This window comes from Xiphias gladius, chromosome 17 (genome assembly GCF_016859285.1).
Source record: "Xiphias gladius isolate SHS-SW01 ecotype Sanya breed wild chromosome 17, ASM1685928v1, whole genome shotgun sequence".
NCBI classification, from domain to species: Eukaryota; Metazoa; Chordata; class Actinopteri; order Istiophoriformes; family Xiphiidae; genus Xiphias; species Xiphias gladius.
In genome coordinates this window covers 27,047,547-27,059,000 of record NC_053416.1, presented here as the reverse complement: position 1 = coordinate 27,059,000, position 11,454 = coordinate 27,047,547, and the positions used below count along the sequence as shown (strand labels likewise).

General features: G+C 38.2%; 1 protein-coding gene across 1 annotated transcript; it reads right to left on the bottom strand.

Moving 5' to 3' along the window:
• Nucleotides 1-260: 260 nt before the first annotated feature.
• On the bottom strand, nt 261-4,535 carry LOC120802923 (zona pellucida-like domain-containing protein 1). Its single transcript, XM_040151111.1, has 9 exons — nt 4,451-4,535; nt 3,900-4,120; nt 3,602-3,786; nt 2,664-2,736; nt 2,085-2,182; nt 1,793-1,873; nt 1,547-1,715; nt 1,343-1,442; nt 261-391 (listed from the first exon to the last, which is right to left on the bottom strand). Exons 1-9 carry the CDS (start codon nt 4,533-4,535, stop codon nt 261-263), a joined length of 1,143 nt encoding a protein of 380 aa, XP_040007045.1.
• Nucleotides 4,536-11,454: the final 6,919 nt, after the last annotated feature.

Below are 11,454 nucleotides of genomic sequence, written 5' to 3'. Positions count from 1 at the left end.
GCAAAGCATCTCTTTGTGCAGACCTGCATTGTGCAGAGCATTTCAAATTAGTCTATACAGTAAGTTTCTAGTATAATTGCAGCCATAGGAAAAGACCACTAAACCACACATGAACATGACATGAAAACAAAAACACATTAACAGTGATATTATGCTGAGTTTAGTTCTACATAGCAGGTCTTGTGGGAAAGGTTGCTGTACACCAATTCGTCCAGCAGTTTAGCTTGTGCAGAGTAGTGCATACAGGTGTCTGAACCCCTTTAAAAGTGTCTGAGCTTCCTGTAGAGGACAGCTGCTGCAACTAGAACCACAATGATGACCAGAGTGAGGACACCCAAAGCTATCCCGAGGCCCATCCTGGAGTCGGAGCCTGGATCAATGCTGGACACAGCTCCTTACAACACAACCAGAGTACAAACATGTTCACTACATCTTGCTTCAGAAAGTGTATTTGTATACAGTCAGGCAGATATGGCGCTGAGGCAATAATTCACTAATTAGTCATCCATTTCACTGTCATAATGATAGTGCTTGGATAGAAGAAATGAGATACTTATATAAGTTTTCAAATTCAAATATTTCATTATTTGGTAAACTAATAATTAATACAGTACATTACACAGAATAAAACAATATCATACCTTCCTCCTTAGATGTCAATGCTGAAAGAGAGAGAAAGAAGAAAATCAATGAGTATTTGTAGTGATCCTTTCTGAGCTATGAAGACTAACACTGTGCCAAAAAAATAGCTCCTTTTCTTCCATACATTAAAACTGGACTGGCTCGCTATTGCACAACATATGTGTGTTCAGAGCTAGTAAGTTGTAATTTACTTTTAGGAAACCCAGTCACAAAGGTTATTTTCCAAGCCAAAGCCTCTATGGAGATTCCTCTGAGTTTTAAAGATTTATTACTTGATTTACAGAATACAGAAATGGCTTTATAATCAAGACATAGTATTAAACGGTATATTTCCTTGGTGCAACACTACGCTATAGATCATGGGTATACACTAGTGTACACCCATGATATATACTGTGTATGTATAGTGTATACACGAGTGTATACCTATGATATATAGTGTAGTGTCAGGGTACACACTCTGAATGAATGTGTATCCGGAATTAGGGAGTCTGGATTTACAGTCACACTCATTGTTTTAGACTTTAAAAACATAAAAAATCTCCAGTCCACCTTTTTAATTGTACCACATCACATTAAAACCTAAAGTGCTGCTGTACTGTCTTTATATTTTTCTTTTAATTTTGTTGATCTGCTGATTGCTCTGTAATGCCTTGTGATCAGTGTTGAAAGTCCAATGTTACCAAAAAGCCATACTTACAATTCTCATTTCTGGTGAGAATGGGAACCACAGAGGATAGTGTGGTAGATTCTGAAAGACCAGTGGAACGAACATCTCTTCTCCTCCTGTTGTTACATTGCTGTAGATCATGGAAGAAAGAACGTAACTAATAACTGAAGAATTCCCAGCATTAAGGGGTTAAATGGGTGGAATGTATTTTTTAATTACTGATCCTTCACTTGCCTTAAAATCATTGCAAGTGCTGATCTCACAAAGCCTGGTGATACAGTGTAAGTAATAAGTGGACACCGTCTGGTTCTGCTGTTCAATGAACCTGAAGGCTGGGAAGGAGAAGCGGGCATGGTGACTGTCCCCGTTCTCGTGCATGGTGGTCATCTGGTCCTTAGAGCACCTGTTGGATATCAAGAAAAAAATGTTGACCTAGTATGGAGATTGGCTATTTCTTTAGAATGAGATTTGAGGACTTACGAGACAAACAGGTTGAAGAAAGTAGAGTTTGTGGGATGTGGAGAGATGGAAGCATAACATCGGTCCATGAGGACATGGTACCTGGTGGGGGGAGAACAATGGGCATCAGAGGTGGTATTAAAATACTTATTTTTCTCCTACATTTAAGACTATCCACTTATTCTGTGTTCATTCATTTTGTTTCTGGAGTGTGAACCTCTGAGATTCCAGAGATTGAAGAATGTATTCCATGAAATTTGTGATATTCCTAGTCTTGCACACAAGACCAAAGTCAGCTAGTGGATGCTCTTACTGATCAGTCAGGTTGGCTGCTTGGACCTGGACATAGACATTGGTCCTCAGCTCTAATCCCAGTGGTGGTATGACCAGAGGAGTGGTGTAGTTGAAATCCTGTCAACAGAAATGTATAGTTGATTAGCTGTAATTGCTGATAATTACTCACATATTACACTGTTTATTTGGGCAGCTGTTTTGTATGAGTGCATGATTCGGTGTTTGCTGTGTTTTAATCTAGAACTGATGTGATCTGAACTAAAGTGCACTGACTTCATTTGAATTGAATAGTAAAGATGAACCGGAATAAAATACATGTCTTTTGCACTTTATGTTATAGATTTCACGATATAATACTTGCATGAACGCCACTTTCTTTAATGTCTCTAACAAAACACACTGGATCATGTGGACATAGAACACAAGAAATACAACTTACTAAATGTTGACATAACCAGTTACACTAGGAAATTGTAGATAGCACATGATAACGAAAGAAAACTACAGTTTGAATCAATTTTAATGAATCGAAGCAGTGTTAGACTAACAGACTTTACAACCAGAACCCCATCGTAAAACATCTCATGTCCCAACTTACACTGAATAGGTCCATGCTCAAAGTACTGATGAAGCTTCCATTGTTGTCCCTCACTGCAATGGAAGATGCTGACCTAAGGGACAAAAGGTGGAGGAGTTAGATGGTTGAAAGATGTATGACTGCATCCTACATGTTACTGTAAACCAGAAGATTATTTCCACCAACAGAGAAGATAAAGCTACTCTTACAGTCTGAAAATCCAGTCTTATTTTCTGAGAGACTGTTATCAGGACAGATGTATATCACTAAAGGCAAGTATCACATACTGGCTTACAGTTGTTTTAGTGGACACGGCAGAGGCATAAAAGGACATTTTGGTTTTTGAAGAGTTTTGTAGCTTTTTAAAATTTACTATGGCTAAAGCCAAATCAAAAAGCAGAGAAATACACCTTCTACAACGCTGACGTTTTAATTCTTTGCATGTGTAAAATGAGTGTAAATAATTTTCCTGATTAACAGTTAGAGAAAAAAGTATAAATCCTTAGAGGTTATTATGTGCCAGCTGCTACTGTGTGCTATGGTGTGTACATATAAAGAAAAAGAGGATCAGAATTTATTACAATTAATTTTATTTGCTGATAAAATAAGCAACTTTATAAATCTGTGCATTGTGTATTTCCCCACTTTTTAGAGGAGCTGTGTCTTGATAATACAGTCAGCCAGGTATTAATTCAAATCATGTTGATCAAAATTAACATGCTTTTAAACCACACTAAAAGAGGAAAAAGGGCATCTATGCTTTTGCCAGACTTTTTTTTACTTAGGAAAAATTGTAAAATTTCTCAGTTTCTCAAAAGCCAAACTATCCCTTTATGGAGCAAAACTTTAAAGAATACTTACCACCAGAATCATCACAGACACTGTCAACTTCCCCAAGTAACAACATATCCAGTTATATACAGTAAACATTACTGGAGGGATACAAGCAGAGATCTTACACTTCCACCTGGGTGTTGTTGATGAGATACTCCAGAGGGTAAGCACAGGAATAATAATATTTGAGCTCAGCATTATAGGTGACTACTCCCGTGGTTGGATCATGGGAGTGCACCACACCACTGACATTAACTGTCTGGATGTTGGAGAAGTCAGCAAAGATCCCTGTGCCAGCTGCACTGGTGGTCTGGAGGCAACATTTATGGCAGTCAAGCACAGAGAAAAAAAGAGAGGACGGGTTGAGAAAACAAACCAAAAAAACTAATTTTCCCCCATCTTATTCCTCCAACCTTTACTAACCACGAAGTTGCTGCCGCAAGCGTTGGTCATGTTGAGGGGGAAGGTGAACCTTACAACAGGCGGGGTGGTGGATTCATCCAAGGTTCCTTTACACTCTGGCTTGTCGAATATGTGGTTGAGGATGAGCAAAGACTCGTTGTAGCCAGTGTAGACAACAGGGCAGATTAGAATAGCCAGGCTAATCAAGGATGTGCCACATTCAACTGAGATGTCAGTGTATTCTATAAGAGAGGGAAAGGTCCATCACTAAACTTTCTCTGCAATTGTCACTTGAAATCTTATTCAGTCACAAACTAATTTCATGCCTCGAGGGAAAAAATATAAAATCCAGGAAGCAAAATTCCTATTCCAAATGTGCTTTTGCAATTTTCCTGCTTTGCTGCTTCCACCTGTGTGGCATAATGCATTTCTTGTAAGGTCCTGAGGTCAAAATGAGATAACATGTTTGACATAAACCATAGAGGAGAACATAAATGTCTTTTCATGACCTGCATAGAAAGTTAAGAAGCAACATAAACACATCAGAAAAAGCTGAAGCAGGTATAACATACCTGGACGTCGAAAGTTATTTTGGCACGTTAACTGACTGCTTTTGGCCACCATGGATACCAAGAATAGAAAGCTAAGAAGGTTCATTTTTGTCTTCCTTGGTATTGACACACCTGTAATAGCAAAATATAAGTATGTATCAAAAGAATCTTACATTTCTGTATTGTAGTTGTTCTTGTTACCTTAGTTGGCACCCACTTTAACTGTCTCGCTGCTGTCCCCTTTTTCTGCTTGCCTCCTGCTTTGAACAATGTATAAAGTTGTCAAAGATTCTTATATATAGCTATGACTCTTTCTTAGGATTGGACAGAAACAAGGTCAGTGTAGTTTGGTGTGTCCACCTTAACTTCACTGTATGGGAACAATTCTTTTGTAGAGGCATGGTCCATGGAACTCCCTGTACAAAAGAATTAGTGAAACCTTATACACCGAGAGTCTATATGAAGGATCAGAAACAATGGCCTAGCTCCTTTTCTTTAAAATAGAGATTCCCTCAGAATGCTAATATGAGATTTCATGAAGTAAGTGTTAAATCCCTGGAGAGCAAACCCAATACTTTGATTCCCTTTTTAGGTGAGGTTCTATGTATTAAAATAATGGAAATATCCTTTGGCGTGACCCAAGATGATCCTGTAGGATAATTCCACGTCCCAGAGAATGCTGCACTTAGGTGCTGTGTTTACACTGGTCAGAAGAATCTTTATGAAGGTCCAACCAGTGGTTCATGAATATCTTGCAATGGAGTGAGAATGACAGAAAGCACTTTGAACAATTAATTAAATATACTTAATGCTAAACACAGACTGGAGCATTTAATTCTCAATTAAATGTTTTGGAAAACAAAAGATTGTGCAAGGGATTATTAAGATTTATGAAAACGTATGTTGACTGACTCTTGCTCCATGTCATTATTGTTAAACAACTGCTATGGACTCAACTAGCTTGTTGTTTTCTGTCAGTGACACCAGCACACCTGAGAGGCCTTATGTAAAGACTGGAGCTCTGTTTGCATCGGCAGGGTGGAGAATGTCCACCATTGTTTGATTTTCCAACCAGTCATACTAAATAAGCAGGGTCTTTTAACCTGGGGCACTTTTCTGAGTGGTGTAATTCTTGTATTTGTGCAAACTAATAAATTTAGCATTACAGAGGCTGTTAATTCCTAAATCTGACATAAAGCAGGATTTATTCACTGATTCACATTTTCAAAACTGGAAAAAATTTGACAGGTATAAATCAATTTCACGCTTCAGTTTTCCTTTCTTAACACAGAAAAGAAGATATTCTTTAGTGTGGTTGTTCATCAGGTGTCACTTTATGTAGAGAGGTATAGGCTCATTGACACAAAAGTGCAAAAAGCTGGAATACCAGGCTTATCTGGGTGCTTACAGTGTACACAAATCTGGCACTGGATTTAGTCAGCTAAACTGGACAGTAGAGACAAACGTGGTATATTTTTGGAGCATTCATCTTTGGAGCATCAAGCATCTTATTAGAGCATATTTCCAAGATCAGGTGTGTTTTACAACAGATTTTTACTGCAGCATGGCAAGATCTTCAGGTTGGAATTACTACAGCATGCACAATTTCTCCTGTAGTTTCACAATGACAGTGGAGGTGTAAGACCTAGTTGTCCGAGACACATAGCTTGTAGTGATACATCTCTGGTTTTACTCAAGCAGGGAACTTTTGTTGTATGCCCACCCACTCGTGAAAATCATACAAACATGCCAGAAAATTAACATGGTAACAACCACAATTAACAATTAACACAATTGCAGTCAAAATTGTCAGAGTAATTCACAATGGTCATCTGCTAAGCAATAGTAAATAAAATGTCTATATATACATCCTATATCCACATTCTATATCAACACCATTTGTGACCAACACCTTTGTGATATAAAATCTAAAAAAGATAATACATTTATTTGTGATGATGACGAAGCTGAATTCTGCTATAACAATGGGGGAAAAAAATAAATAAAATGGTGTCTGGTGTCTCCAAATGTCATTATGTAATGACATTTAAACACAGGCCAAATACATTTTGTATATGCAAAATGAATGAATAACTAATATTATTATGAGCAGTAATATTAAAAATAGTTCATAATCTGTGATGTTAGGACTTTGAGTCAGCAAGAATTAGCTTTCTGCAGAATGAGAACTGAACAATATGTCTCTGTCACTGGAATTCTGAACACAGAGAAGTTAAAACCTGGATACAGTGGGTCTACACCAGATATTGCCTTCATGGCTTTAGGATTTAATTGATAGTGACGTGTGAAGTGAAGTCTCCTAGACATTACACTTATATACAACTAGTTTGCAACAGCAAATATGTTTTGAAGAAAACATAATTGAAGTAAATTTGTTATTTATGTATTTGGCATGTCACGAAACATGTTGATACTGAAGGTATCAGTAATATGTTCATAGACAGCGTGTTTGTTTTCCACTAAAATATCTGATCATGCAGTACAATAACCACTTGTTGTGACTACAGCATTATTAAGCGTTTTATGGTTATATTTAGACACTCACAGCACTTGGTTAAAGTTAGGGAAAGATCCTGGTCTGGTTTAATACAGAAAAAGTTCACAGTGACTTCAGACACAACATATTTATTTACATACAACCAGAACCATAATATTTCCTTAATCAAAGTGCTTTTGCTGTCTAAACCACAGACAGGACTGTGGATTTGAACCCTGGTTTCTGGTGTGACAGATGTGCACTTTATGCAGTTGCCGTCCACCCAAACTGCTTCCTAGTGATTCAGCTGCAGTAAATAAATGCACTGCATAATTTATTAAAAAAAAAAAAAAAAAAAATCAAAGGAATAATAAGGGAAAGGAAATACAGTGACTTGAGTGTCTTTGAATGTCAAAGTAAGTTATTGAACGTTGATGGAGGTTTCCACCCTAGGAGTATAAGAGTTAATTATTTTCATAATTTGAGAGTTGTTATGTGTTCAGGAAACAACTTCACACTTCACAACACTGTCTAACTCAACATGAGAGTACCAGTTCAAAGCAGAAAGCCGTGTCTGATATTTAATTCAAACTGTCTTTTAATTCAGAGTCACAGGATAACTTCTGATCAGGTAATCTGCAAAATTACAGGCTGTTCTAAGGTGGTGGGCAGAACAGCTATTGTGTTGTGCCTCAAAAGCACATTATTGCATACAAATTCATCAAAACCATGAGACCAGTGGCAGGGTAATGGTCTTGTATTGGTATGCAACTTTGTCTAATGCTGCCAAGGAAAAGTAGCTAACCAAAACCACCATCTTTCCTTAATCTTAACCTAAAGTGCTTTTGTTACCTACACCTAGATTGGACTGTGGATGCAAACTCAATGGTATAAAACGGTATGTGATAGACAAAATTCAGTAATGAATCATCAAACATCTTCGAGCAGGTTTGAGACTTGGCCATTTGCCAAGTCTTAGCTTCACCCTGTATGTTAAGTGCTCAATATATTAGAAAAAGTATTTCAGAAAAGCCCCCTTTTTGGCAAAATAATTCCTGGGGCTCAGGAGGTAAAACAGGTTGTCCATTAATCAGAAAGTCTGCCTGCAGAATTGTCCTTGGGCAAGATACTGAACTCCAAATTGCCCCTGGCTGTGACATCAGTATGTGTGAGTGTGTGTGTGGTCGATAAGACTAGAAAAGCGCTATATTAGTTCTTGTATCTTGGATCACTTAGAAAAATGTTTTTCTGTCATTTGCTCAGGGTGCAATGAAGTGTCGTCACCTTAATCCCAATAAATGTCAGACACGTGAAAATTTCCATTTATATAAAGGAAAACGTGAGAAGACACACTGAGCAATTTGACCCTCAATTTCTGTTGTTGAAGATAATGGGTGGGTGTGGATAACCTTACATTTGTGACCTTTCCAGCAGATTAACCGAAATAATACAGTGTCCTGCTCTTCTATGGCCCCATGAGGACTGTTGTCACTGTATGTTGTGTAAAATATTGGGTATTATTATTATTATGCTAATATATATTTAAAACCAGTTTTTAAACTTTAATCCAAAGATAATGTCATATTAATTCAGTCACTACACTAAGAAAAAAACACTAGTAAATCTACAAATAAAACAACTGATTAATTATCACATCTTCCTAACTTTGTCTCATGTGTTTGAAATACCAGATGACTTCACTGATTAGTCAACCACCAAATAAAGAATAATATAACCACAAGCAGCAATTTGCAGGTTCTAACTATTTTGCGCTAGACAGAAGGAAGCTGCTCAATTGGCCAAAATTAAAGCTGCGAGCAGCAATGAGTAAAACTCGGTGTGTATGTTCAGTACATAGTGCAGGCTGTCTCCAGCGAGTTTAATCAGGATTGCTCAAAGGCATCTTGAGTTATGAGTAAACATCTGATATGCCCACTTGAACCAATCAAAATGGCACTTCAGATTTTGGTTAATACTTGCCCCCAGAGCATGCACACCAATTTTGATGACATTCTGTCCACCAGGTTTTCAGATACATATTTGGTGGCATTTGGCATTTGGCTCCTGGGATAAAAATGCTTTGGTTAACCTATTCCCACTAATTGAGTAAAGAGATGTACCAAGTTTTACGATGATTGGACATATCTTTAATGAATTATGGCCAATATTCACTAAGCCCCGCCCTTTGTGAAAATATTTTGGTTGATGGTAGCCATTTTTTTTGAGCGATCTTGCTCATTTAATAATAAAAATTTGAATCTCAGTCCCCAAAGGCTGCATAACAAATTTGGTCTTTATAAAGTCAAAATCCAAATAGTTTTATTCACATTACTGTTTTTCAGTTTATGCAAAATACCAAAAAAATCCAATGCAACAGATGTTTATGGTCCAGGAAGCTTTTTTGTAGAGCACATTGAGCTGGACTTGTCCAGGAAATTTCAAGTCAATTGAACTTATATTGTGAGGGGTGTGGCCGTTTCAAATTTACGTTCCATTCTTATGCCGGCACTATAGTGCAGAGTGGTGCAAACTGAAAGCACTAACAGTAGTGTCTTCACATAAAGCGTTTAAGTCGCTTTTTTCAGTCATTCGTCAGACAGTACACATACGCTGTGTACTCAGTCTGCGTAATGGCTAAAATTTTACTCGTGTTATACACATGTCAATGGAAGCATATACAACCTCAAATACTGTTACAAACTCACTTGAGTAGTGTGTGACAAAGTTTAATTTTAAGCCATGCAAGGTGGTGACTGACTGGATTATGTTTTCCCTTCGGGGGTTACCATAGCTGAATGCACTTGTGCACTTGCCAACTTGCTACAATAGATCATTGTCCGACAACACCACCAATGTCTTGATTTAGGTTCTGCAAGGGAGAGCAGTGTATAGTGACCCAAGGACAGAGATTGGAACAGAATGGTGGAAAAACAGCAATTTATTTTTCCCGCATATAAAGCTGCGTTAACAGTGCCAAGGATTAAATAAAAACCGACAGGGGCTGAATAATTTCCAAGCTAGGTAATTAAATACGATAGATACAAGTGTAGGCTTAGCTTCTTCTTGACCAGTGTCCGGTGGGTCTTTCAGATGAACAATCAGCAGTGTAGCAGCCGTAGTGTGGCCCTTTGTCTGCCTGGCTTCTCCTCCCTCGACTGGCGTCCTTCTGGGATTACAACAACTCTCTCCCCACCTGTAGCTCCAGTTCCCGTTCGCCGACTGGTTCCTCGGTGTCCTGCCCGCAATTGAAGATTGGCTGTTCCAGCTGTCAGTGTAATTGCTCAATCAGGTAATTGTCCAGTCCCTTTCACTCTCAGTCTGGTAGGGTGTAAACTACGGCAGAAAAAAGACTACAACACACAAAACTATACAATCCAAAAACAGTTCAACACAATCCAAAAACCAATTTAAGCCAAATAATCCAAAATACAGTTAAAATAGAGCAACTTATAAATACACCTGCAAAAAAAACACATCAAATCAAGATGTTCTGCCATGTCACACATGGCTGCTGAGACCATTCAATACTACAAACCCATATACTGTGCATAACTCAACTGCTACGGATACCACTGTCATACATGCTCATTGCCCTCAACACTCCCCATACATACCGAACTGCAGCCTGTATCCCGCAAAATGTTGAAGAGACGCTTGTGGGCTTTGGGGCTAGCAGAATTTATTCATGCACCAGAGTCAGACAGTAGACTCTGTGCCTGTTACCCTGTGAAACAACTTTTAATGCCTGTTAGTGTTAATATTTGTTTTTGCATTTTGACTTAAATAGTTTTATCGTCTCCGTCACCATCACACATACAGTCAGTTCATGGAGTGTAGTGATAGGCAAAGCAGTTCTTTTCAGTGCACTGAATCATTAGAATCAGTTCATTCAAAAGATTAATTCACCAAATCGTTAAGTGCTTGACTGGAACTCCAACTGTGTAGTCCCACTCACTGAACTGAAACATGTCCTAACGTTCAGTTCAGCTCGCTAGCAAGTGAACTGATAACAGTCGTTCATTAAGGATAAGCCAGTGAGCTGAGAATTTACTTGGATAAAGATACCGTTTGCAAACGGAAAGCTGCTATTACAAAGTCCTATCCTATTATGTACAGTACGCAACACCTAATTATTAGATCAAAAATTTTGTACTACTTCCTACTTCAAGACTTCAAGAACTGAGAGGGAGGGAGAGGGAAAGGGCTGGCTTGATTGACTCAGCAACTTTCTATCCATCAGGGCTCCCGTTCACTGTGTATATTCAGTGAACGAATCACCGAACATGCACTGTTTCCTCACAGTGAAAGGATCTGAGACAGTCTCACCCCAGCCACCCATTTATTTTTATTGAAGGTTTCGCCACACATTGTAAACTATGAATCACTCACTCGTTTTGTTCTATTGCTGCTTGTTTCTATACGCTACTCGTGACATGGTGTGTTATACTGTATGTGTGTTGCTGTTGTGGCAAAGTAATTTTTGTGGTGGAATATTAATGTACCTACCTACCTACCTTGTCTGTAAGCT

Excerpts from the sequence above, each read along its gene's own strand:
- LOC120802923 (XM_040151111.1), bottom strand. The coding sequence starts at position 4,535 with ATGAACCTTCTTAGCTTTCTATTCTTGGTATCCATGGTGGCCAAAAGC. Across the intron at positions 3,787-3,899 it reads CTTGCGGCAGCAACTTCGTG|ACCACCAGTGCAGCTGGCAC; the intron begins GTTAGTAAAGGT and ends TGTTGCCTCCAG. Across the intron at positions 1,716-1,792 it reads TTCTTCAACCTGTTTGTCTC|GTGCTCTAAGGACCAGATGA; the intron begins GTAAGTCCTCAA and ends GATATCCAACAG.